Below are 25449 nucleotides of genomic sequence, written 5' to 3' on the forward strand. Positions count from 1 at the left end.
GATAGTCCTGTGTACATGGACTACAGTAACCTTAAGCTCAAGCCACTTTACTACTGTGAACTCTATTATCACTAGTGGCACCACTAGTATAACCTGTCTTGTCTTACATTCACTATTGACACCTTATCTTGTACTATGCCTATTCTTTTTGGTCACTTATGTCCTGTACTACTGACAATTTTTATCTTGAATTACGCTTGATTTATTATGCCCTATGTCTTGTGCTGCAATGCAATGTCAGGATCCGAAGCCTAAGAATTTTACTTTTACAGTGACGTAACAATAAACTTGAAACTTGAACTTGATAGTTTCACATCTAAAGTAATGTATGGAAAAGACAGAAGGTAAAATGGTGTCTATTGATTTGATCTACAGAGGTTCCAGTAGTGGAGCTGGATATCACCGTGAAGAATGGTGTTGTAATCAGAGCTGGAGAGACAATGGTTATTCCTGCTCATGTGACTGGCAGACCAACTCCATCAATCAAATGGACAAAAGACGATGGTGAACCAGAAAAAGAACGTGTTGAAGAAACAAACGTTGGACAGGATTACATTCTCACAGTAAAGAATGTCGCGAGAAAGGATTGTGGCAAATACCAGATAACTGCAGCCAACCCCAGTGGAATAAAGTCTGCATGGACCAGGGTTGAAGTCATGGGTGAGTATTTTTCTTGATCCTGCATGGATCACTGGAATATGTGACAGCAGCTGGAACCAGGAACAAGTCACCAACCAATCAAAATGTTCAGACTTTTATTCTGAAAAATGCAAATAAATGTCAACGTTGTTGAAAATCAATTACACACTCGCTAGTCAAGCCAGAAATATTGCAATGCAATGGATTCGGTGAGTAATTCCCACGACTACCTAGTTAGTGTAGTGTAGTGAGGATTACTCACCGAATCCATTGCATTACAATGCGAGTGTGTCATTGATTTTCAACAACTCTTCAACAAGTATGTCAATGTTTCAACCGACTTGTTCCTGCTTTCACCAGCTGCTGTCACCTATAATACACTTGGAATATTTCACATGTGGTACTTTGATGTAACAGCCTGAATCCTTTGTCAGATGTTCCTGGGCCTGTGCTGGACCTCAAGCCCGTTGTGGTGACCAGGAAGTTGATGATGCTGAACTGGTCCGATCCAGATGATGACGGTGGCAGTGATGTCACCAGTTTCATCATTGAAAGGAGAGACGCCAAGATGCACACGTGGAGGCAGCCCATGGAGACCCCCTCATCTAAATGTGAGATCGTGGGTATCGTTGAAGGACAGGAATATGTGTTCCGTGTTGTGGCCAAGAACAAGTATGGCGCTGGTCCCCCTGTTGACCTCGGCCCCATTCGTGCAGTAGATCCACAAGGTAATGATATTTTTTAAATATATTCATCACAATATAAAATCGTTTTTAAATGTAGTTTATATTTAGTTAGTTTTTTTTGTTATTGAAGGACTAAGTTAATTCTGTTTTGTTGAAGGTCCACCAACTTCACCTGAGAGGTTCCACTACACTGAGAGGACCAAGTCCTCCATCAGCCTTGCTTGGAGACCGCCACGCAACGACGGAGGCAGTCCGATCCTCGGCTACTTCGTTGAGAAGAAGAGGAAAGACGCCGCCGCCTTTGAACCCTGTAACAAGGAGATATGCACCATTCTGACCATGGAGGTGGAGAACCTGGATGAGCTCCACCTGTATGAGTTCAGAGCCAGGGCTGTTAATTTGGTTGGAGAAAGCGAGCCCTCAATCCCACTCAACGTCGTCATTCAGGACGATGAACGTACGTCCTAGTAGTTTTTGAGAGCAGTCTTGCTCCTGTCCTGTATGATTTGAAGTGGTATACAAATTGAGGCAAAGCGGTTAGACTAAGTGATATGTCATTGAGTTGCTCATTTTGTCTTTTTTTTTTTTACAGTTCCCCCAGTCGTGACATTGTTGAAGCACTCTAAGGGAGAGACCATCACTGTCAGGAAGGGACAGCCTGTTGAAATTCCTGCTGAGGTCACTGGCCTACCAGTGCCAAAGGTAGAATGGCAAAAGGATGACGTCATTATCGAGGAGCCAACTGAGGGACTGTTGATGGAAACAGCAGAGGTGAACAGAAGCACGGCAAAGACCAAGCTCAGCATCCCTGCAGTAACCAGGAAAGACAAAGGCTTCTATACAGTGGCAGCTTCAAACCGTCTGGGCTCAGCGAGCATCACCATAAGGGTTATGGTACTAGGTGGGTGTTCACTTATTTCCTTGCGTTTCTGAACAATAACATTGTTATTACAGTAAAAGGGTAATGGTTATTATAATCTCTTCTTTACAGATCGCCCTCTTCCACCAAGAAGCGTAAACATTTCTAACATCAAGGTTGAGTCTTGCTACCTGACCTGGGATGCCCCAGAGGATGATGGTGGAAGTGAGCTCACCAACTACATTGTGGAGAAGAAGGACGTCAATGCAGAGACTCCTGACTGGGTGGAGGTCACCAATAGCATCATTGAGAAGAGATTTGGGGTGAGTATAGAACTTGTAATAGGAAACTACCTTTTGAATATGGATCATGTTACTTTTATTATAAAATAGTACAAAGGAGCATACCTACAGTACATCCTGGTTCCACTTGATAATACGATGGCCAACATCTCCAAGTCACGTCCTGAGGCGCGATTAACAAAAGCTCAAAAGCTTTTGTGTGTGTGTGTGTGTGTGTGTGTGTGTGTGTGTATCAAATAAATTAATTGCAAAAAAACGGAGAGAGGAGCTTTCCACCGTCTGTCAAAAATGTGCAGCACGGGGAATGCAGGTGACAAATGAAGAGTGAACCAACCCTCAATCTTTAATGCTCTCCATATTTTACCACAGGTTGAAATACATTTGTCAGTATTATATTCAATATGTAGCATTTTAAAATACAAAATGTGCTTTTCAAATGATTATTAAGTCCTGTGACTAAACACAACCAGTGCATCCCTTTTTAGATAGTATTGATATAATTCAATGATTACAGTTAGGTAAACAAATGGACTCTACTTTGGTGAGTAATGACAGCTCAGGCTTCTAGTGTGACCACAATGTGAAGATACACTTCCAAAAGGGTTGTTCGGCTGTCCCTGTGGAAGAACCCTTTGAAGGTTCTATGTATTGTAGAACCCTTTTCAGTTCCATGTAGAACCTTCTGCGGATATGGTTCAACATGGAATCCAAAAGGGTTCCCTCACAGCGACAGCTGAAAAAACCTTTTTGGTTCAAGGTAGCACCTTTGTGTCCTAGCTAGATTAAAAATCCAATACATAATTGTAAGCATGTGTTGAACACCTCATGTATGACAATTGATTACAAAAATACCCAGGTATATATCTATGTCTTTGTCAAATGGCATCCTTCGGTATTAGGTTGACATGTTTATTGACTATGGAAAATACAATTGGTACTCAACAGGAAACAAATCAATTAACAATGGTGACAGTGTAAATAGTGAGGTCAGCATCATAATGTTATTTGAACCATTAAATGATTAGCAAAATCATAAAATCTTACAAAAGCCCATATGTCTTTCCATAGGCTTGGAACCTGGAGACTAATGGCACTTACCAGTTCCGCGTGCGCGCAGAGAACAAGTACGGGAAGAGCGATCCCTGTGAATCCGAGGAAGTCTTGATCAAGGATCCCTTCGGCCTCCCTGGTCCTCCAGAGAAACCCACCATCGCAGAATACTACAAGACCTCCATGCTTGTGACCTGGGAACCTCCGACGGACAATGGCGGATCAACCGTCACTGGCTACTGGCTGGAGAAGAGGGAGAAGGGATCGTCCTACTGGGCCCGAGTGAACAGGGCCCCAGTGTCCAAGCGATCAATGAAGGGCTGGGAGTTCCAAGTCACCCGTCTGACCGAGGGCACCGAGTATGAGTTCCGAGTCATGGCCTGCAATGCAGCTGGAGTTGGACCGCCAAGTGGGCCCTCTGACTCTGCCTTTGCAGTTGACCCTATTAGTAAGTATAACTTAAACATTCTTTACTGATCCCAGTGCAGAAATCTTCTGATGTAAAAAAATGAATTAAAAAGAGAGAAATTACAATTGACACAGCCTGTTTCATGCCATATACTGACCTGAGCTTTGTGCCTCTGTTCTGTCCCAGCTGCACCTGGCATGCCTGCAGCTCCAGAGATTGCAGACAAGACCAAACACAGTGTCAGTCTGGTCTGGACTCCACCAGAGAAGGATGGTGGTAGCCCTATCAAAGGCTACATCGTTGAGATTCAGAACGAAGCCTCCTCTGAATGGGTCAGGATTAACGACCCAGACACTCTGTTTCCCACTACTGAACTTACCGTCCCCAGCCTGCAGGAGCTGAAACTCTTCCGTTTCAGAATCATAGCAGTAAACGACATTGGCGAGTCTGATCCAAGTCCCAAAACTGAAGTTCTTATTGAGGACATACAAGGTAATTATTTCTACTTAATCACAATAGTCACATCTTGTATTCTTATTGTTTTGATTTAATGATATTGTTTTATTTCACAGTGGAGCCCAAGATCCTTGTGGAAGTCAGTGCACATGACCTGGCCTGCGTCCGTGCTGGGTCTGCTATCAGAATCCCTGCCGTCATCAAAGGACGTCCCGTCCCCAAGGTGTGGTGGGAGTTTACTGGACCAGCTAAGAGTCACAAGAAGGAGCGCTTGCACATTCTTCCTGTTGATTCAGAGGTAAGGCGGGGGGAACCTAACATGTGGTAAAAGTTGTAATAATGCACCTTTGCTTTGATTTGATGTACTTAACTGTACAGTCTTTTATTTGCTACTTGCTGTTAATTGTTTCCTTAGCAAGACTAATGAGATTGTTGCCTTTGCTCAGGTTGAATCTACTGACACCACCTCTCTGGTAACTATACCTGTGAGTTTGAGAAGTCACTCTGGAAGATTCACCATCACAGCCAAGAACAAAGCTGGACAGAAACATGTCAACGTCAGAGTCAATGTTCTTGGTAAGTGGTCAAAGTGTTTAGGAATTATAATGCCAACAGTCCATATAAATAACATGTATTAATGTTAATAATGTGTATTAACATTTGTTGTGGATGGCATAAATTAAAACAATCTTGATCTGTTTTCTAGACGTACCCGGGCCACCTAAAGAGCTGAGAGTGACTGACATCACCAGAGCCACAATGAGGCTCATCTGGAAACTGCCTGACAATGACGGTGGTGAGAGAATCAAGAGTTACTTCATTGAGAAGAAGACAGTGACAGGGAAAGCTTGGACCAAGGTTAACCCCACGTGTGCCAGCCAGGCCTTCGTCGTGCCTGACCTCCTGGAGGGACAAGACTACATCTTCCGTGTCCGAGCGGAGAACCGCCTGGGAATGGGACCCTACACTGAGACCCCCCAGAGTGCTAGGGCAAGAGACCCCATCTGTAAGTCAGACATCCTAACACATTAAACTTAGGTTTCCACATGTTGCTAAAAATAGCATATTCAAATGATTAAGTACCATTTATTTCCATTTTCAGATCCCCCTGATCCTCCAATCAACGTCAAAATCAACCTTGTCACAAAGGACACACTGACATTGACATGGTCACCACCTAAAAACAATGGCGGTGATCCTGTGAAGCACTATATCATTGAGCGTCTGAGCTGGGACACCAGTGGCCCGGAGAAGGAGACATGGAAACAGTGCAATAAGCGTGATGTTGATGTAACCACCTTCATTGTTGAAGATCTAAAAGCGGGTGGCGAGTATGAATTCAGAGTCAAGGCAGTGAACGAGGCTGGTGCTAGCAGACCATCTGCCACTGCTGGACCAATCGTAATCAAGGATCAGACGTGTGAGTGAAAGCAAAATAATCCATTCTAAATTCTGGTAGTGCCATTTGTTTTTGTTATGATGCATGCTAGGACGTGATGTTGCGGCTGCCATTTACTGACTCCACTGTTACATTCTCTAGGTGCTCCTACCATTGAGTTGAGAGAAGCCATGGAAGGAGAAGAGGGATGCGATGTGAGCATTGTGGCTAAGATCAAAGGTTGTCCGTTCCCATCCCTGGTCTGGCAGAAGGCTCCATTGGACAAGCCTGATGACAAGTCTGCAGTGCATTATGATCAGCATGTTAATAAGCTGGTCTCTGATGACAAATGCACCCTGCTGATTCAACAGTCCAAGCGAGACGATAGTTCTCTCTACACCATCACTGCTAGTAACAGCCTGGGCAAAGCCTCCAAGGATATCAAACTTACAGTCTTTGGTGAGGGTTGTTTCTCTGAATTCATATCTGTTTTGGGATTGTATGAAATATGCTAGTTGTATCAACCATTTTGATAATGGGATAATCTAACAATTTCCTCCTGTTTTTTGTTTTTTTGTTTTTTTACCTCAGGACGACCTGGTCAACCTGTTGGGCCAATCAAATTTGAGGAAGTGTTTGCTGAAAGGATTACGGTGTCATGGAAACCACCTACACATGACGGTGGCTCCAAAATTACTAACTATGTCATTGAGAAGCGTGAGGAGAACAGGAAATCGTGGGTTCATGTCTCCAGTGACGTCAAAGAGTGTTTGTACACAATTCCGAGATTGACCGAGGGCCATGAGTATGAGTTCCGTGTCTTGGCTCAGAACAAATATGGACTTGGGCCACCACTGAACAGCGAGCCTGAGAAAGCAAGGAATCTCTTCAGTAAGTTGAATGTATCAACATAGCAGCATAATATACAGTATATTTTAAGTAAACATTATCATTATCTCTTTCTAACCATCTGAACTGCTTTTTTGTCAAAGCTGTCCCAGGTCAGTGTGAGAAGCCCACCGTTGAAGACGTGACTCTTGAGTCCATGACTGTGAACTGGGAGGAGCCAGGGTATAATGGCGGATCCCCGGTGACTGGCTATTGGCTAGAGCGTAAAGAGACAACAGGCAAGCGTTGGAGCAGAGTGAACCGTGACCCTATCAGAGTCATGCCCATGGGTGTGTATCACAACGTCACAGGTCTGCTGGAGGGAGCAGTGTACCAGTTCCGCGTGATTGCCATCAATGCAGCTGGCCTGGGCCCTCCCAGTGTGCCCTCTGACCCTATCCTCTGCAGAGACCCTATTGGTATGCTAGATACTTGTTTATTATTATTTTTTATTTTACTCTGTTGCTCTCATACCTGTGTTGTAATTCTGTAATTACTTGTGTTAAAATGACCTGTAAAATGTTCCTTATGCCCAGCTACATTACTATGCAACTGCAATTAAATCCCCCCAAATGACTATGAGGCAACATGTTAATACAATATTGTTACATGGGCATTACAATAAAGGTAACAGGGTGTTATTGCAGAAGTTATGTGTGTTGAAGGGGGGGGGGGGGGTATATTTTGTATTTTTCAGTTTGCATTTGTACAGAAATAGTATGTGTATTCATTGCTAAATATGATGATATTGGAAATGTAAATCCTGTTTCTCGTTTCCTTTTTGTGTGCTTAGCTCCTCCTGGTCCTCCTACCCCCAAAGCAACAGACTGGACCAAGTCGACAGTTGACCTGGAGTGGATCCCACCGCTGATCGATGGTGGATCTAAGGTCACTGGGTACTTTGTTGAATACAAAGAAGAGAACAAAGACGGAGAAAAAAAGAAAGCGGTAGTACTAGAAGTAGAAGAGGGAGAAGAAAAGGAAGAAGAACTAGAAGAATGGGAAAAAGTAATTACCGTAGTTGACTGCCTTCCTTAGAATCAAATTCTAGAATTTGTCTGTGAGTGGTTGTAAATACCCATTTTCCCTCCCCCAGGCTAAAGATAAGGAGATTCGAGGAACCAAGTTTGTCGTGGCTGGACTGAAAGAGCTGGGACTGTACAGATTCCGAGTGAGAGCAGTGAATGCTGCTGGTGTGGGTGAACCCGGTGAGGTCTCTGAAGTGATTGAACTCAAGGACAGAACAAGTAAGACACAATTATGATCTATTCAATCATTAATTTCTCAAGTTTGGAGATCATATTAAGAGTCTGTCATCCATCCATTTATTGTTCAACTTGTTTGAACACATGTTCAACATACCATAAAACATTCTATGTATTTATTATGATCAAATAACATGAATCAATCAATCAATCAATCAATCAATCACTCTCTTTTCTTAGTTTTACCTGAGGTGGACTTAGATGCATCTGTGAAGGAGAGGATAGTAGTTCATGCTGGTGGTGTAATCCGTCTCCTGGCATACGTGTCCGGTAAGCCGGCACCAGAAATCACATGGAACCGGGATGATGCCCCTCTGCCAAAGGAGGCGGCTGTTGAAACCACGGCAATAAGCTCTGCTCTAGTTATCAAGGATTGCAGAAGACATCACCAGGGTATTTACACCTTGATTGCAAAGAACGATGGAGGTGAAAGGAAAAAGGCTGTCGTTGTGGAGGTGTTGGGTAAGTGATATGTCTTATTCACCCATGGTTTTCACTATTACAGTAATAACCAGGTGTTTACTTCAACATGACATTGTAAAAATATATTTATACAATAATTAACTGTAAACTACCTGTTTGTTTATATGGTATTCATTAAATCAAGTGCCACTACTAGACATGGAGTAGTGTTGACTAGACAATGCTACAGCTCAGTGGTATTTTCACCTGTTACCACTGACAAAAATGGCTAAAATGCAGAGTTTGGACAACATCACCCTTTAAGAAGAGTGCAGGCAATTTCATATCAGCAGACCACAAAGTTATAAACTTAAATATGAAAAGGTGAATGGTCTTGCACAACAATTTGTATTTAATCATAAGAAATGGAGGGCTGCACCGAAAGACTTGCACACACTTCAGGCTGCTGAACCAACCACCCCAACAAAACATGCATGATCATGAGCACACATGTAATATAGATAGAGTCAAACAAGAACCAACATCACAGGTACATTGGTTAGAGATATTATGGCATAAAGAATGGAAATTCACACTTCTTATAATTTAAATTGTTGCGAAGGCCATTCAGCTTTTAAGTTTCTTGAAATGTATAACTTTGAGATAGTAGTCTTTGTAGTCTGCCAATGTGAAATTACACTGATGGAACACTGATCCTAAAGCTAGGCTACTACTTATACTTAACAATACAACATATACAAAATAGAACCAAATTTAAACTATAAAATTGAACCATCTCAGGTTCTTTAGAGATAAAAAGGTTATATACCATGATTCATAATTGGCACCATACATGGTTCATACATATTTAGAACAATTAAAGGAATCCTCTATGGTTCTTTCATAAGAAATTATTATTTAGGTGTGATTTATATGTATGACAGCATAGAACCTTTTTTGGGTCCATTTAGAACTAACCTGAAGTTGTCCTATGAGACAGAGTAGAATGGTATTTAAATCTAGCTCTGTGTTTGTCTAACAGATGTTCCTGGCCCAGTTGGTCAACCCTTCTCTGGTGTGAACCTCACTACCGACTCCTGCAAGTTGACATGGTCCTCCCCTGAAGACGACGGTGGCTCAGCCATCACTAACTACATCATAGAGAAGAGAGAGGCTGACCGCAGGGGTTGGACCTCTGTGTCCTATACAGTCACCAGGCATAACGCTGTGGTCCAGGGACTTGTGGATGGAAAGGGATACTTCTTCAGAATCGCTGCTGAAAATATAATCGGAATGGGTCCATTCATTGAGACCAAATCAGAAGTTCTCATCAAAGATCCCATCTGTGAGTTCCTAGCGATATCTAAATAAGAACTTTCTGAATCATTGTTACTGGATGAGTTCCCCCAAAAGCTTTGTAGCACTATCGTCATCTGTGTGCACATATTGCTTATCACTGACTAAAGGTTTACTTAGTGCTACAAAGCATTTGGGAAACACAACCACTGTGATAAAGTAGTAAAATATTTTCTGGAATGGGGCCTGATGAGTTTTCTGTGTCCTTGTTCACTAGCTGTCCCTGAACGTCCTGAGGATCTTGAGGTCACAGCCATCAAGAAGGATTCCATCAGCGTAGCCTGGAGACCACCTAAGTATGATGGTGGTGCTGAGGTCACTAGTTATGTGCTCGAAGCTCGTCTCATTGGGAAGGATAATTTCACTCGTATCTCAGAAGACAAGCTGGTGGATAGAAAGTTCACATATGAGGCTCTGAAAGAAGGTACCTCACATGAGTTCCGGGTCAGTGCTGTCAATCAGATTGGTCAGGGCAAGCCCTCTTTCTGCACCAAGCCAATCCAGTGCAAGGAAGAGCTTGGTGAGTATAGAATAACAGTTGCATTGCCATTTCATGTACATATTTTGGTGAAATGTTTGAAAAAATTAGTAATTCAAAACACAATTTTTTTCTTAAATTATCAGAACCTCCAACAATTGACCTGGACTTCCGTGACAAGATGATTGTGCGTGTCGGAGATGTGTGCACTCTCCAAGGTCGCTACACTGGAAAACCTGCACCAACAATAACCTGGACCAAAAATGATGAGGAGTTGAAGGCAGATGATGACATCACCTTTACCAACACCCGCAGAACACTGTGCTTAGCTATTGGCAAGGCTAAACGTGAACACAGTGGCAGATACTCTGTGGTTGTGGAGAACAACACTGGATCCCGTAAAGGCATCTGCAATGTCACTGTTGTTGGTAAGTCTGTGTGGATTTGCTTAGATTATGCATGTTTTTTCTTTGCATTAGCCCTTAATTTATTTTTTCTCATCTCATAAAACCCTTTCTTCTCTCAGATCGACCCCAGCCTCCAGAAGGTCCAGTTGTCTTTAATGAAGTCTACCATAACTACATGGTCATCTCTTGGAACCCTCCTCTAGATGATGGTGGCTGTGCAGTCTCGAACTACATCATTGAGAAGAGAGACACAAACAGAGACCTCTGGATGCCTGTGACATCATCTTGCACAAGAACATCATGCAAAGTTCCTAAGTTGATTGAGGGACGCGACTACATCGTCAGGATCTGTGCTCAGAACATATATGGCGTTAGTAACCCATTGCTGTCTGCCGAAACCAAGGCCAAGGATGTCTTCAGTAAGTTAGTAGACTTATACCGATTAGAAACATTTTATTTTAGTCATGAATGCATTTAGCTGAAACAGCATTTCTCTCCCATTATAGAAGTACCAGAGGCACCTCAACTGCCAGTTGTGAAGGAGATATACAAGGATTCAGCCCTCTTGTCTTGGAACCAGCCCGCTGATGGTGGCAAGCCAATCACTGGCTATATTGTTGAGAGAAAAGAGACCATGTCCAGTAGATGGACGCGCGCTTCGAAAGACCGCATCTATCCCAACACAGAGTACTCAGTTCCGGAGCTTCTACAGGGCTGTGAATATGAGTTCCGTGTCATGGCAGAAAATGTTGTAGGTGTCGGAGACCCCAGCCCTCCATCAAAGCCCGTCTTTGCCAAAGATCCAATAGGTAAGTCTCTTTTCTATAGAGTTTGTCTCTTTTAAAACTTAAATCACATATTTCTTTCTAATCTAACCTAATCTAATGTCTCCTCACTCAGTGATCCCAAGCCCTCCAGTGCTTCCACAAGCAGTGGATACAACTAAGGAGTCTGTCACCCTGTCTTGGAAGCCACCACGTGATTGTGGCAGAGGCAAGATCTTCGGCTACCTTCTTGAGTTCCAGAAAGCTGGTGATGAGGAGTGGCAGATGGTGAATCAGACCCCTGATTCCTGTCAAGAAACCAAATTCAAGGTCATTAATCTGGAAGAAGATGCACTGTACAGATTTAGAGTGAAGGCTGTGAATGCTGCTGGAGAATCTGAAGCAGCAATGGTCATTGACCCAGTGAGAGCAGTGGACAGGCTTGGTGAGTTTGTCTTTTACCACAATTTGAATAATTATGTATTGTTGTAAACAAAAACATGTTGTTCACTGAAATGATTACTAAGATTATAACATCTCACCTTTTTACCTCAAAAAGAACCACCTGATTTGCTGCTTGATGCTGGTATGGCTCGAGAGATTAAAGCCATGGCTGGAACTCACATCACTCTGATTGCGGGCATCAAAGGAATACCCTTCCCAAAAGTCACCTGGAAGAAAAATGAGGCAGAGGTCCCTACAAGAGCTGATATTGAGGTCAACCAAACAGGAACCAAGTTGGAGATGCGTTTCTGTAACCGTTCTGACGGCGGTGACTACTCCCTGAATGTGGAAAACAAAGCTGGATCCAAGACTGCCATATGCACAGTCCTCGTCCTAGGTAAGGCTTTCACTGACTCTGTAAACAACTTGAATGATGAGAGATCTATTTGTTTAACATGCTCAATAACACAAATTATTGTATACTTTGCTCTTTACACCACTAGATAAACCTGGTCCCATCCAGCACCTGAGGGTTTCTGAGGTGAGAAGCGACTCTGCCTATCTTTCCTGGAAAGACCCAGAGGACAATGGAGGAGCACGTATCACCAACTTTGTTGTTGAGAAGAAGGACGTGGCTGCTGCCCAGTGGGTCCCAGTCTGCTCCTCGTCCAAGAAACGCAGCTTGACAGCCAAGCACCTGATGGAGGGAACATCATACATGTTCCGTGTTGCTGCAGAGAATCAGTTTGGCAGAAGTGAATACATTGAGACCACCAAGGCAGTCAAAGCCATTAATCCTCTCTGTGAGTATCAATTAAAGCAAATAGGTCATTGTAGGTCACTTGTATATTGTCATACATCTGTACCTTGATAACTAATGTATGATCTATTTTCAGTCCCCCCTGGTCCACCAAAGGACTTACATCATGTAGATGTGGATAAAACAGAAGTCTGGCTGGTCTGGAACTGGCCAGATCGCAATGGAGGAAGTGACATCACTGGGTTCTTAGTTGAGTACCAGGAGGAAGGGGAGAGAGCCTGGATTGAGTGGAAGAATGTCAGCATCCCTGAGAGCCATATTACTGGTCTTGAGGAAGGAAAGACCTATAGATTCCGTGTGAGAGCAGAGAATGCCATTGGACTGAGTAGACCCGACACCACTGTTCCAGTTCTCTGCCAGGAGAAACTTGGTGAGATATCATTATAATAATATTCATGAAATTCAGGTTGCACCTAACATTACTATACCTGGGTAGTAATGTAGTAGTTACTCTAGTGATGTTGTATTAACATGTTGTTACTTGGTACCTTGTAATGCATAGTAGTAATTGCATTGTAATTCACTTGCATATGTTATCTCTATAAATAAGGAATAGGGACTTAAACTGGTATCTCCATCTTTTAACAGTGGCTCCAATCATTGAAGTGGATGAGAAACTGATTGAGGGGATCATTGTGAAATCAGGAAGCACAATCAGGCTTCCTGCAATTATGAGAGGCATTCCTGTGCCTACTGCTAAATGGTCCATTGATGGAATAGAAATGGCAACTGAAGGCAATGTTACTGTTGACACTGACAACTTCTCAACAATTCTCAGCGTTAATGAGTGCACAAGAAACGACACTGGAATCTATCTTCTCACAGTGTCAAACGCTGCAGGAACCAAGACTGTTGCTCTGAATGTGACTGTTCTTGATGTGCCCGCTGCTCCTATTGGCCCTGTCCATGTCTCAGAGGTGACTCCTGATTCTATGGTCATTGACTGGCGGCCACCGAAAGATGATGGTGGAAGCCCTGTTATAAATTACATTGTTGAGAAAAGAGAATCAAAGAAGGAAACTTGGGGAGGTGTGAGCTCTGGTAGCACAAGCACACAGCTGAAGATCCCGCGTCTGCAGACAGGTGTTGAATATGTTGTGCGTATTCGTGCACAGAACAAAATGGGTATCGGTGCTCCTCTTGAGAGTGCACCAACCGTTGCCAAACACATGTTTGAGCAACCAGCCAATCCAGGCAAACCAAACACATCGGACATTGCAGAAGATGCTGTTACTGTGGGCTGGACCATGCCATTGTTTGATGGTGGCAGTCCCATTAGTGGATACATCGTTGAGCGAAGGCACAAAGGTGGAAAATGGATCCGTGTCAACAAGACACTGTGCAAGGACCTCAGATACAGAGTACTCGGTCTCTTTGAGGGAAATGAATATGAGTTCAGAGTTTTCGCTGAAAACATTGCAGGTTTCAGTGGACCTTCTCCTATTTCAGACCCGTGCAAACCCTGTCGTCAAATCACAGTTCCTAGCCCTCCAGTCAATCCCAAAGTCAAAGACTACAGTAAGGATGACGCAGACCTTGTCTGGATTAAGCCCACCAGAGATGGAGGCAGTCCAATCATGGGCTACATTATTGAGTGCCAGAAAGTTGGTGACGAATGGGTAAGAATCAACAAGGATGACCTCATTAAGCAGTGCGTATACAGAGTAAAAGGGCTGGTTGAGCATTCAGAGTACAGGTTCCGTGTCAGGGCTTCAAATATGATTGGAGATGGAGAACCAAGAGAAATCCCTGAATCTATTGTTGCCAAAGACATCCTTATCCCCCCTGAGATCGAGATGGATCTCACATGCAGTGAGCGTGTGACTGTCCGCGTTGGACACAACATCAACATCATTGGTTATGTTAAAGCCAGACCCGATCCATCGATCACCTGGGTGAAGGGTGAGGACATTCTAGAAACGGGCAAGCGTACAACGATTACAGAAAACTTCCCTGTTGTTCATCTGAAAATCAAAGAGGCAACCAGAGCAGACCATGGAATTTATGTTTTGAAGGCAAATAATTATAGCGGTGAGGCTGAAGCTAAAATCACTGTGAATGTGCTGGATAGGCCAGGGCACTGTCAGAGTCTGAGGCTGACATATGTCACTAAATCCGCCTGCATGGTAAACTGGGATGATCCCGAGGACAATGGAGGCACTGAGATCACAAATTACATAGTTGAGTGCCGTGAACCCAGCACCCGGGCATGGTCAATGATCTCATCTGGCTGCACTAACCGTATGGTGAAAGCAAAACTCATGGAGAATCACGAGTATTTGTTCCGCATTTGTGCAGAGAACAAGTGTGGCCTTGGACCAACAACTGAAACTAAAACACCAATCCTTGCTATTGATCCCATTGAGAAGCCTGGTGAGCCAGAGAAGTTCCACATCACAGACATTGGCAAGAACCATGTCTTCCTAAAATGGAGGAAGCCAGATTACGATGGCGGCAGCCCAAATATTTCCTACCATCTGGAAAGCAAAACTACTGAAGACTGGGCGAGTTTACACACTGGTTTACTTACTGATACATTCTTCATGGCTGACAAACTTACTGAAAAACAGATTTATCAGTTTAGAGTGCGGACAACCAACGAGGGTGGGGAAAGTGCCTGGGTTAAGACTGGTGATGTAGTTGTCAAAGAGGAGATCCTGAAACCAGTACTTGATGTCAAGTTGGTCGGAGCCATTGTGGTGAAAGCCGGTGACTCTATTAGAATTGAGGCAGGCCTCAGAGGAAAACCACAGCCTGAGGTGACCTGGATCAAGGATAAGAGCACAGGAGATAACCCCAGACTCAGTGTTGAAACTGGAACAGACTACTCCAAGTTCTTCATGACCAAAGCCAAACGTGGAGATACTGGAAAATACACTGTCAGTGCCACCAACTCTGCAGGAACGTTCACTGCATACGCAAATGTCAATGTTCTAGATATCCCAGGCCCCGTGAGAGATCTTAAAGTTACTGGCCTGTCTGTGGACAGGTGCAGAGTGGTCTGGGATCCTCCAGAGGATGATGGTGGATGTGAAGTTGACAGCTATATTTTAGAGAAATGTGAGACTAGAAGAATGGTCTGGTCCACATACTCTGCTTCAGTTGTCACACCATATTGCAATGTCACCCGACTGGTTGAAGGAAATGAGTACATCTTTAGAGTCAGAGCAGAAAACAAGATGGGAACTGGTCCTGCCATGGAGAGCAAGCCTGTTACTGCAAGGACTCTGTTCAACAGGCCTGGAGCACCTGAACCACCAGAGATCACCAAGATAGGCAAGGAGGAAATGACTGTTGTATGGGCCCCTCCAGAGAGTGATGGTGGGAAGTCCATCACTGGCTATATTTTGGAAAGGAAAGAGAAGCGAGCTGTCAAATGGGTCCCAGTTACAAAGAGTGCCATCTCTGAGAGACGCATGAAGGTGACAAAACTGATTCCTAACCATGAGTATCAGTTCCGTGTCAAGGCTGAAAATGAAGTTGGACTGGGAGAACCAAGCAAACCATGCAGACCAGTAGCAGCCAAAGATCCAATTGGTAAGTGCATGTTTTGTCATAATCTATCTGACATATAGTATGTACTTCAATTGTGTCTGTAATAACATTTTGTTTCTTTGACCACTGCAGAGACCCCTGGTCCCCCAGGCAGTTTGAAGGTTGCTGACAGCACCAAGACAACTGTCACACTGGGCTGGGCAAGGCCTGTGTATGATGGAGGAGCGCCTATCATTGGCTACATGATTGAACAGAGAATCAAGAGTGAGATTGACGCAGAGAAACCAGAGGAGGGTTGGAAGAAGGTTAACACTAATGGTCAGCTCGTACTTACAGAGTTCACAATTCAGAATCTGGATGAGAGGCAAGAGTATGAATTTAGAGTGTCGGCACAAAACCAGGTTGGCATGGGCCATCCTGCAACACTCAAAGAGGCTGTGACTCCCCAGGAGGTCCTTGGTAAGAGAATATTCCACTGCATTTCGATGAGATTACATACAGTTGAAGTAGAGCTAATGCAATAATGTTATGATGATCTCAATGTTAATGTATTATTTTCCTCCTCTGCATCATCTACAGAGGCTCCTGAGATTGATCTTGATGCCAGTCTCAGGAAGGGCTTCTCCGTGAGAGCAGGGTGCCCTATAAGACTCTTTGCTACTATCAGAGGAAGACCCTCTCCTAAAGTCACCTGGAAGAAGATTGGTGTTGATAATGTTGTGAGGAGAGGACATGTAGACCAGATTGACACAATGTCATTCCTTGTGATCCCTGAGAGCACTCGTGAGGACTCTGGCAAATATTCCCTGACACTCTCGAACTCTGCTGGGGAAAAGGCTATATTTGTCCGTGTTAAAGTACTGGGTGAGTTACAGATCATCAATGTTTTAATTTGGCCGTAAGACAAAACACTTAATTTAGATGTTATTCTGAACAGTCAGGTAATCAACTTGTGAATACCACACATTATTAGTATAATTACAGCACATAAATTCTAGTATATTAACCAAATATCATCCTTTCATCAGACACTCCTGGACCTGTTGGAGGACTGGGGGCTACTGATGTCACAAAGACCTCTTGTCAGCTGTCTTGGTCTCCTCCTGACAATGATGGCGGCAGTCCAATTCTGAACTACATTGTTGAGAAGCGTGAAATTGACAGAAAGACATGGACAACTGCCATCAACGATTTGAGGAAAACAAGCTTCAAAATCACAAATCTCTCTCCAGGCATTGAGTACTACTTCAGAGTTATGGCAGTGAATACATACGGCACTGGAGTAGCACAAGACTCTCCCAAGTCTTATTTGGCAACTGATGCTATGAGTAAGTACCCTATTGTATTTCATATAATAGATTTATAGAACTGGATTTTTTTTCTTCTTCTATTACTTCACATAAATCTCAAATGTTAATAGGTGAGCCTGACCCACCCAAAAAGATGGATGTTTTGGAGATTACCAAGAACAGTGCAACCCTGGGATGGCTCAAACCACTGAGGGACGGAGGAGCGAAAATCAATGGATATGTTGTAGAATACCAAGAGGATGGCCAACCTGAAGACAAATGGACGCCATACTCTGTTGTTAAAGATTTAAGCATTGTCATTGTTGGACTCAAAGAGGCCGTAAAGATCAAGTTCAGAGTTGCAGCGAGAAATTCAGTGGGATGCAGTCTTGCAAGAGAAGCTGAAGGAGTGTTTGAAATCAAGGATCAGCTGAGTAAGTATCAGAGCTTCACAATTCACTGAATAAATATGTCTGGATTCTGTTTTACTCAGAAAGCCCTCATACATGTTTTTTGTAATCTTTTTCAGTGCCACCAAAGATTATGATGCAAGATGTGGTCACAGTTAAGGCAGGATCGAAAATGGTTGTGGAAGCTCTCATTTCTGGGAAGCCGGCACCATTCTGCAAATGGAAGCAAGGAAGCGAGGATATAATGACATCTGATCGTCTCTCTGTGTACAAAACTCTGACATCTTGTATGATCACGATCAAGGACGTGTCAAGGACGGACAGTGGCTACTACAGTCTTTCTGCTGAGAACAGCTCCTCCAAGATCAATCAAATTCTTAAGGTCATAGTGATGGGTAAGTTTCATTTAAATAAGTTAAAGTGACTAATATACTGCCAGGATATGTAGAATGGATAATGACTAACTCTGTTTTCGCATTTAACAGACATTCCTGGCCCACCGGAGGCTCCTCTGGAGATAGTAGAGGTGGATATTGACGCCTGCACACTCCAGTGGGGCTCACCAAGAGAGGATGGTGGCAGCAACATCACCAACTACATCATAGAGAAGTGTGATGTAAGCAGAGGAGACTGGGTCATGGCCTCTGGCTCCTGCACATCGACCAGCTTCAAAGTGCCCAAGCTCACCCCTGGACAGGAATACGGCTTCCGTGTCCGTGCTGAAAACAGATTTGGCGTCTCAGAGCCAATTTACTCTGAGAAAATGATTGCTCGATATCCTTTCGGTGAGTTCCATGAAATAAATGTGTGATGAAATATATGTACAATGAATTTCATTATTATAATATATTAAATATAAATTAAATATGATATATAATTTCATAACAGTTGTCTATGACACCATATTTATATTCCAGATCCCCCAAGTGAGCCTAGAAACTGCGTTGTCGACAGAATCTACAGGGACTCTGTGGCTTTGACCTGGGAGACACCATCCAGCGATGGTGGCAGTCCAATTACTGGCTACTGCATCGAGCGGAAAGAGAGAAACAGCCTTCTCTGGGTGAAAGCAAATGAGTGTGTTGTCCGTGCAACACAATACTCATGCTTAGGCTTGATTGAAGGTCTGGAGTACACATTCAGGGTGTCTGCCCTGAACCGGGCTGGTCAGGGTAAACCAACCAAACAGACTGACTTAATCACTACAAGAACACCAGTTGGTAAGTAACTGCACATTTGATAATATTAATGTTTATTTATCATGTCTCTGATTTACTCTATAACTCATGAATATTGTCATCTTCTTTTAGATCCACCAGGCAAACCTGAGGTAATGGATGTGACCAAGAACACTGTTTCACTTGTTTGGACCCGTCCCAAAAATGACGGAGGAAGCAAGCTCATTGGGTATTATGTGGAGTTTATGAAGATTCCTGGTGAGATTTGGACACGTTGCAATGCCAACTGCCAGAACATCAAGACAGAAGACTATGTTGTCACTGGGCTGGAGGAGGGAGCACAGTACCTGTTCAGAGTTTTCGCCAAGACAGCAATCAACATCAGCTTGCCTTCGCTCTCCGACCCCATCCCTGTGTTTGCAGAGAATGGTATGTCACCGAAAATGTTATAAAATGTATAATTTTAATTATAAATATATATATATATATATATATTATTTTAATAATTTATTTATTAAATAGAAGCAATACCTATTGTTTTGTTTATGCTTTCTTAAAATTGTGTAAACAAATGTTGTATAGCTTCAGTATTTTTCTTGAGCACAACAGATGTGGCAATGATATCAAGTGATCACTGATATTGCCTTTAATAATGTTAAATATTATATTTGACATTTTATGACATCATAATATGATATTATGACATTTTGAAAATATTTCCTAAATTATCAATTAGAATACTTTTGTGGCCAACACTGGTGTGTGAAGAATTACTAAATGTGTGTGTTCTTGTGTGTCCAGTTCCACCAAGGGTTGAGCTTGGACTTAGCATGAAAAACCTGATCGTAGTGAAGGCTGGAGACAACGTCTGTCTGGATGCTGAGATTTTTGGGAAACCACTGCCTAAGGTTACCTGGACGAGAGACAATGCACCACTTAAACTGGTTGAGGGAATGAAGATGATTCAGAAGAGACACCAGTACCTCCTGGAACTGTTCTGTGTGACAAAGAAGGAGTCTGGAGACTACACTATCCATGCTGAAAATCCAAATGGCACCAAGTCGGGCAGCATTAAGCTCAAGGTTTTAGGTATTCAAACATACAACTATTTTACTCTACTACTAGCACTACTACTACTACTACTACTACTACTACTACTACTACTACTACTACTACTACTACTACTACTACTACTACTACTACTACTACTACTACTACTACTACTACTACTACTACTACGACTACTACTACTACTACTACTACTACTACTACTACTACTACTACTACTACTACCACTACTACTAGTACGACTACTACTACTACTACTACTACTACTACTACTACTACTACTACTACTACTACTACTACTACTACTACTACTACTACTACTCAAGTAAATAATAGTTTAGCTGTTAGCTGCTGGTATTTAACATGTTTTCCATCTTTGTTTCTTTATTTTGTACAAACTCCAAAATAGCTTTGAGCTGATATGTTTTCACATACTCAAACGTATAACAGAGATAGATGTGTAATGTAATGTCAGTGTAATGCATCTGAATACATTTACTTTTACAGTGCAAAAAGAACACAGAATACAGTATTTTAATATGTAAACTTACAGTTACTAAGTGAAGGATACACTTCTTTTCCTCAGACAAACCTGGCCCACCAGCCTCTATCAAGATCAGCAAAGTGTTTGCCGAGCGTGTGAAGCTAAGGTGGGAGCCACCCATTGCAGATGGAGGCTCTGAGATCACCAATTACATCGTTGACAAACGTGAAACAAGTAGAGCAAACTGGGCTCAGGTCACCGCAAATGTACATGGTCAGCTAACAGACTGCACAGTGGAGAAACTGATCGAGGGTCATGAATACGAGTTCCGCGTCAGCGCTGAGAACCAGTATGGAATTGGTGACCCCATCCTCACGGACGGTGTCATGACCAAGAATCCATATGGTAATGTTTCAATTTATGGATGTTTGATGTGTTTGTTTATAGCATAGTGAGACAGAAGTTCTCCTGTCTACCACTAGCATGGGAGACAGGCATACAGTCGCTAAATAATCTTTCAGATAATCTTTCAAATAATCTTTCATGATCGCAAGGTCAGCAGCTCGGCGGTTCAAACCCCGGCTGGCCACGTGCCGAACTGTCCTTGAGCGAGGCACTGAACCCCTAATTGCTCCAGGATCCTTCTATGGCTCTGATCCCTTGCCTAGAGCATAACATAAATGTTGTTGTATTCTGTGCAATGACAAAGGTTGAACCTTCTTCTTCTTAGAAGCTTACATTGAACCTTCTGCTCAGGGAATACTTATATAATCCTCTCTCTCTCTCTCTCTCTCTTATATGCAGATGTTCCTGGGCCTTGCGATCCTCCAGTTATCACAAACATCACAGGAAACTCCATGACTGTCAGCTGGAAGGTGCCAGCTGATGATGGTCGTGCTACCATTCTTGGATACCTGCTTGAGAAGCGTGAGGCGTCTGACCTCAACTGGGTCAAAGTCAACCGCAAACCGGCGATCGACAGAACCCTCAAGGCTGGTGGCCTCACAGAGGGATCTGAGTATGAGTTCAGAGTAATCGCAATGAACAAAGCAGGCCTTGGAAAACCAAGTGATGCATCTAACGCTGCCCTGGCAGTGGATCCTGTGTGTAAGTCTTACATCTGTTGTCACTCTCTGAAATGATTATGACCCAAATGTCTCCATATTTCTCACACGTGTTTTCATCTGTTTGTCTTTAGATCCCCCTGGACCTCCTGCCTTCCCTAAAGTAATTGATTCAACACGTAGCACCATCAGCTTGTCCTGGACCAAACCAGCCTATGATGGTGGCTGTGAGATCATTGGCTACATGGTTGAATGTAAGAGAGCTGAAGCACTGGACCAAGCTGAAGCACCAGCAGAAGACTGGACCAAGTGCAACGTGCCTAAGAAGTTACAAGCAACCAAGTTCCATGTTACTGGTCTAATTGAGAGCACTGAGTACCAGTTCCGTGTGACGGCTGTGAACAAGATTGGATACAGCGAGCCAAGTGAAGTTCCTGGAAATCACCAGGCCAAGGACATCCTAAGTATGTTATCAATGTTACTATGCATGTATTACAGCAATAACAGTTTATCCCATTTAAAATGTCACATTGTACATGGTACACAGTTTCTCAATATAATACTGAAAGTGTGATATCTAACCAATTTTTCTTGTGATTATAGTCGCTCCTGAAGCGGAGCTTGATGCAGACCTCCGCAAGGTCCTGGTTCTTCGTGCTGGAGTCACAATGAGACTGTACGTTCCACTGAGGGGACGCCCTGCTCCCAAGGCCACCTGGTCCAAGGTTAACGGCAACCTCAAAGAAAGACAAGGCGTCATGATTAAAACAACTGAATGGGATACCCTTGTCTACGTTGAGGATATCAACAGATATGATGCTGGCAAATATATGTTAACTCTAGAAAACAGCAGTGGATCAAAGAGTTACACTATTGTTGTGAAGGTCCTCGGTAAGATTTCTCTCCATACACATTTGAGATCAGAAGTGTTTTCATGTCAAATGTAAATGAAGCCATACTAGTCATCCCCCTTATAATGTCTTTGTTCTTTAGACTCTCCTGGACCACCGATTAATTTGATCGTGAAGGAAACATCGAAAGACCATGCATCCATCACCTGGGACCCCCCTCTTATTGATGGAGGAAGCCCAGTGAAAAGCTATGTTGTTGAGAAGCGTCTCGCAGAAAGAAAAGCTTGGTCTTGCGTCTCTGCTGACTGTCCTAAAATATCCTTCAGAATTCCAAACCTTGAGGCAGGGCAGGCCTACTGCTTCAGAGTCTTGGCCGAGAATGCCTATGGTATTGGAGAAGGCTGTGAGACTGCAGGCACCGTTAGAGCTTCAGGTATGTTTTTGGGCTTATATATTGGCTGATAATGATTTCATTGTTTTCCTTCAGTGCATCAGGATCATTTAACCACGTAACTCAGTGTACCACTCTGTATTTAGATGTTGAATGTGGTTGTAATTAGAGATGCACTCATCCGATACTGAGCATCGGTATCTGACTGATAGTGGCCTAAAATGGAATTACTGGCAGTAAACTTGCTTGTTGCAAAATGTACAAGGCAAGTGTTTCAAGGGGTGGCGGTAGCATTTTACATTTCAGTAAAACAGTCTTTTATCCGATCGGCCGATACTCAAAATTCAGTACTCGGAATAGGTAATGATAAAAGTTGTATTAGTTGCATTTACAAATGAAACATTCCATTAAATATTTAGAATCATAATTATCATCACATAATCATAATCATTATGATATCCAATTTCAGAAAAACCTGGACCAGTTATGGACTTCAAACCACAGCTCATCACTAAAGATTCCTGCACTCTCGGCTGGAAGAAGCCAATCAGCGATGGTGGAAGTCACATTGTGGCATACATCCTGGAGATCATGGAGGGTGAAGAGAAGTGGAAGGAGTTGATGAAATCAAAGGACATGCACTACAGTGCGAATGAACTGAAGGAAGGAACGGAGTACACCTTCAGAGTGAAGCCTATCAACGAGTCAGGAGAGGGTCCACCAACAGACCTTGTTGTGCTGGCTAAAGATCAGATAGGTAAGACCTAATACAGCGGTGATGCTAGAGGATTTTTTTATTCATGGCCTTTTTGATATAATCTTGAACTTTTCTTCATTTGTCACTAAGGCTCTTCAAATAACCCATAGATACTCATAGAGTTTCATTTGAGGAGTTGAGAAGTTGGTTGGTAAATGATAAGCATTAACAAAACATGTCCCTCCACAGTTCTACCCCAATGTGACCTAAGTGGCCTGCCAGATCTGTGCTACATAGCCAAGGAGGGATCTACCGTTCGTCTCAACATTCCCATCATTGGTACACCAACTCCCAATGTCACATGGAAGAAGGGTGCTGTTATCTTGTCAAACATGGGAAGAATCTCAGTTGAAAGTAGCGGTGTTAGCACAACTCTGCTCATTCGTGATTGCCACAGAGGTGATGCTGAGCAGTACACTATCAGTCTGAAGAACAGTGCAGGAACCAAAGATTGTACCATACAGTTCAAGGTGGTTGGAAAACCAGGAATACCAACAGGACCATTCAAGTTTGATGAAATCACTGCGGATGGTATTACTATGGAGTGGGGACCACCAAAGGATGATGGTGGATCGGAGGTTTCCAACTACATTCTGGAAAAGAGAAGGACTACAGACAGCAAGTGGCTTACTGTAGCTTCTGCTCTCCAGAAGAATATCATGCGAGTCATTAGGCTCCATGATGGTATTGAGTACATCTTCAGAGTGTTTGCAGAAAACAAATATGGGGTAGGAGAATGCCTCAGATCTGATCCAGTGGTGGCCAAACATCCATTCAGTAAGTTCCTAGACTTTAACAAGTAGCTGTAACATCCTAATATCACATTACTCTAAACCTGTGTAGTCATGCTATATGTTGTTTGACGTACAGTAGACCAACATACAGCACTATAGGAGGTATCAAAGTTGTGTTTTGGGAAATATTATACTTTTCACTTAAAACGTTGTTTTTAAAAATATTTATATTTATTAAATCTCTTATCTTAGTCATACTTGTCCTAATATCAAAACATACTATTTCACTAGATGTGCCCGAAGCTCCTGCTCCACCCGAGATAATGAACATTCGCCATGAATCTGCCATACTGACCTGGACTGATCCTAAGGATACTGGTGGCTCCCCAATTACAGGTAACTATCCAAATATTTTGCTTATTCATAAGTGTTCATAAATATTCATGAATGTTCCTGATATTACAGTGGAGTTTAGCAAAAGGGTAGACAATAATGTCTGTTCTCTCTGCAGGTTATTATGTTGAATACAAAGAAAGAAATAGTTTGATGTGGAAAAGAGCCACCAGCACACCTTTGAGGATAAAGGAGTGCAGAGTGACTCAACTGATCGAAGGCTTGGAGTATGAGTTTAGAGTGATGGCCATGAACGCAGCTGGTTTAGGAAGGCCAAGCAAGAGCACTGAGCCATTGACTGCCCTAGATCCAATAGGTAAGTTCCTCATCTTGTTTCTTTTAAACATTTTCAATCAACATCTTTTCTTGTGAAATAGTTAATTACTTTTTTTTTTTGGGTTATAGATCCTCCTGGTAAACCTGATGTGATAAATGTCACAAGAACCACCGTGACACTTATGTGGACTGCATCCAAGTATGATGGTGGACACAAACTGACAGGGTACGAGGTTGAGAAACTGGAACAGCCGGGGAAGACCTGGATGAGAGCCAACCATGTGAACATTCAAGGCTGTGCATTCACAGTAACAGATCTACAGGAGGGCTCCACGTATGAATTCAGGATCAGAGCAAAGAATTCAGCTGGTGCTGTTAGTGAACCATCTGAGCAAACCGATTCTCTTGTGTGCAAAGATGAGTATGGTAAGTTGTGCTGTGACTCTAGTATAAAGT

At 43.0% G+C, this 25449-nt stretch overlaps 1 protein-coding gene across 1 annotated transcript in view; it reads left to right on the forward strand.

Moving 5' to 3' along the window:
- ttn.2 (titin, tandem duplicate 2) overlaps nt 1-25449 on the forward strand; it is a gene marked incomplete at both ends in the record, with an annotated part of 169759 nt that overhangs the window by 97284 nt on the left and 47026 nt on the right. Inside the window, 46 exon segments of the mRNA XM_080536777.1 lie at nt 376-660; nt 1074-1367; nt 1483-1782; nt 1918-2226; nt 2317-2507; nt 3555-3984; nt 4132-4437; nt 4518-4699; nt 4848-4977; nt 5108-5407; nt 5504-5821; nt 5942-6238; nt 6371-6670; nt 6772-7086; nt 7461-7675; nt 7764-7914; nt 8113-8394; nt 9377-9679; nt 9908-10210; nt 10315-10596; nt 10695-10994; nt 11082-11384; nt 11476-11784; nt 11899-12180; nt 12287-12586; nt 12680-12973; nt 13192-16140; nt 16231-16557; nt 16678-16962; nt 17127-17426; nt 17519-17821; nt 17917-18192; nt 18283-18582; nt 18715-19017; nt 19108-19404; nt 19777-20064; nt 20630-20932; nt 21332-21634; nt 21726-22055; nt 22195-22482; nt 22585-22875; nt 23303-23590; nt 23780-24367; nt 24616-24720; nt 24836-25033; nt 25123-25419. Coding sequence (XP_080392903.1) covers nt 376-660; nt 1074-1367; nt 1483-1782; nt 1918-2226; nt 2317-2507; nt 3555-3984; nt 4132-4437; nt 4518-4699; nt 4848-4977; nt 5108-5407; nt 5504-5821; nt 5942-6238; nt 6371-6670; nt 6772-7086; nt 7461-7675; nt 7764-7914; nt 8113-8394; nt 9377-9679; nt 9908-10210; nt 10315-10596; nt 10695-10994; nt 11082-11384; nt 11476-11784; nt 11899-12180; nt 12287-12586; nt 12680-12973; nt 13192-16140; nt 16231-16557; nt 16678-16962; nt 17127-17426; nt 17519-17821; nt 17917-18192; nt 18283-18582; nt 18715-19017; nt 19108-19404; nt 19777-20064; nt 20630-20932; nt 21332-21634; nt 21726-22055; nt 22195-22482; nt 22585-22875; nt 23303-23590; nt 23780-24367; nt 24616-24720; nt 24836-25033; nt 25123-25419 — 15900 coding nt within the window.

Source organism: Nansenia antarctica (genome assembly GCF_963989245.1).
Source record: "Nansenia antarctica genome assembly, chromosome: 7".
NCBI classification, from domain to species: Eukaryota; Metazoa; Chordata; class Actinopteri; order Argentiniformes; family Microstomatidae; genus Nansenia; species Nansenia antarctica.